The sequence below is a fragment of the Orycteropus afer genome, unplaced genomic scaffold (assembly GCF_000298275.1).
Source record: "Orycteropus afer afer isolate SDZICR_OR568_19922 unplaced genomic scaffold, OryAfe1.0 scaffold00083, whole genome shotgun sequence".
In the NCBI taxonomy this organism is placed as follows: domain Eukaryota; kingdom Metazoa; phylum Chordata; class Mammalia; order Tubulidentata; family Orycteropodidae; genus Orycteropus; species Orycteropus afer.
This window is the reverse complement of record NW_006921670.1, coordinates 5,496,842-5,497,840: the sequence shown is the minus strand read 5'-3', so window position 1 is coordinate 5,497,840 and position 999 is coordinate 5,496,842. Positions and strand designations below refer to the sequence as shown.

Genomic DNA, 999 nt, shown 5'->3' with positions numbered 1-999 from the left:
GGGCTGCAGAGGTTCTGACCGAGTAGTGGTTATCAGAACCTTGTAAAGAAGTTAAGCCATGCCATCAAGCTCTAAAGCATCATCCTGGACTTTCTTTTCCTTTTTTTAAGGTAGAATTGCCTTCTTCATTCTCTGAAAATCTAAATTCTCATGCTTGCTCACACTTAACTTCATTGAAAAATAGAGACTTAATGAAACCTGTGGTACTTTTTAAATATTTTTGTTACTGTATGTTGTAAGACCTCACTCTACTAGTTTCCTATCCAGGTAGAAGTGAAGATAAAGAGAACAGTAATAGTCATGATTTCGTTTTTCCTTCTTCCCCAGTTTGGGCGTCACAGACTAAATCCAGAAAACAGAACCTTGGGGAGTCTTCGGAACATTCTCTATCTTCTGCACCAGCGAGTAAGGTGAGCTTGGTAGCATCTGCACGCTCTGTGCTGTCTTTCAGCAGTCCTCTCTGCCAAGGAGCGGCTGAACTTGTTTTCCCTGCCCTAGTGCTGTAGGTACGGCAGCCTAGGAAACCTCACCCCTGTGTGCTGTGCTCAGGTACCTCTCATTGCATATATTGTGCCATATAACAACTTTTGGGGAAATAATGGAAAAGTTCAGGTCCTTATTCTTTGTTAGTTACAAATACGCAGAACTCCTTTAGAAAGGGGACTCTCTCACAATACAACACAGACCTTTCTGACTGGGTATTGTGTTTCCATCAGTGACGTATCCTATGCCCTCTCTCATCGATAGAAGCAAGCAGATGTGATAGAGTGATCCTAGTGGGAAGAGAGTGAGGGGAAGTAGTACAGTTGGCATCATCTTGGTGACACTGTTGATGGTAAGAGCATGACTTAATGTTTTCGGGTGCTGACTGTGTGCCAGGCCCTGAGCTAGATGCTGTACATGGATAAGCCCACTTAGTACTGACTGTCCCCACAGTGTCACGTACTGTTGTCATGTCCCTGTTTTACTCAAAGAAACTGACACTTCAGGAAGTCAAAT

At 43.4% G+C, this 999-nt stretch overlaps 1 protein-coding gene across 1 annotated transcript in view; it reads left to right on the top strand.

Annotated features, from left to right (window-relative positions):
• Nucleotides 1-999, top strand: part of SLC25A17 (solute carrier family 25 member 17) — a 54,653-nt gene that overhangs the window by 28,959 nt on the left and 24,695 nt on the right. Inside the window, exon 8 of the mRNA XM_007941769.1 lies at nt 328-410. Within this exon, the coding sequence (XP_007939960.1) occupies nt 328-410 (83 nt within the window). The remainder of the gene's footprint in view (nt 1-327; nt 411-999) is intronic.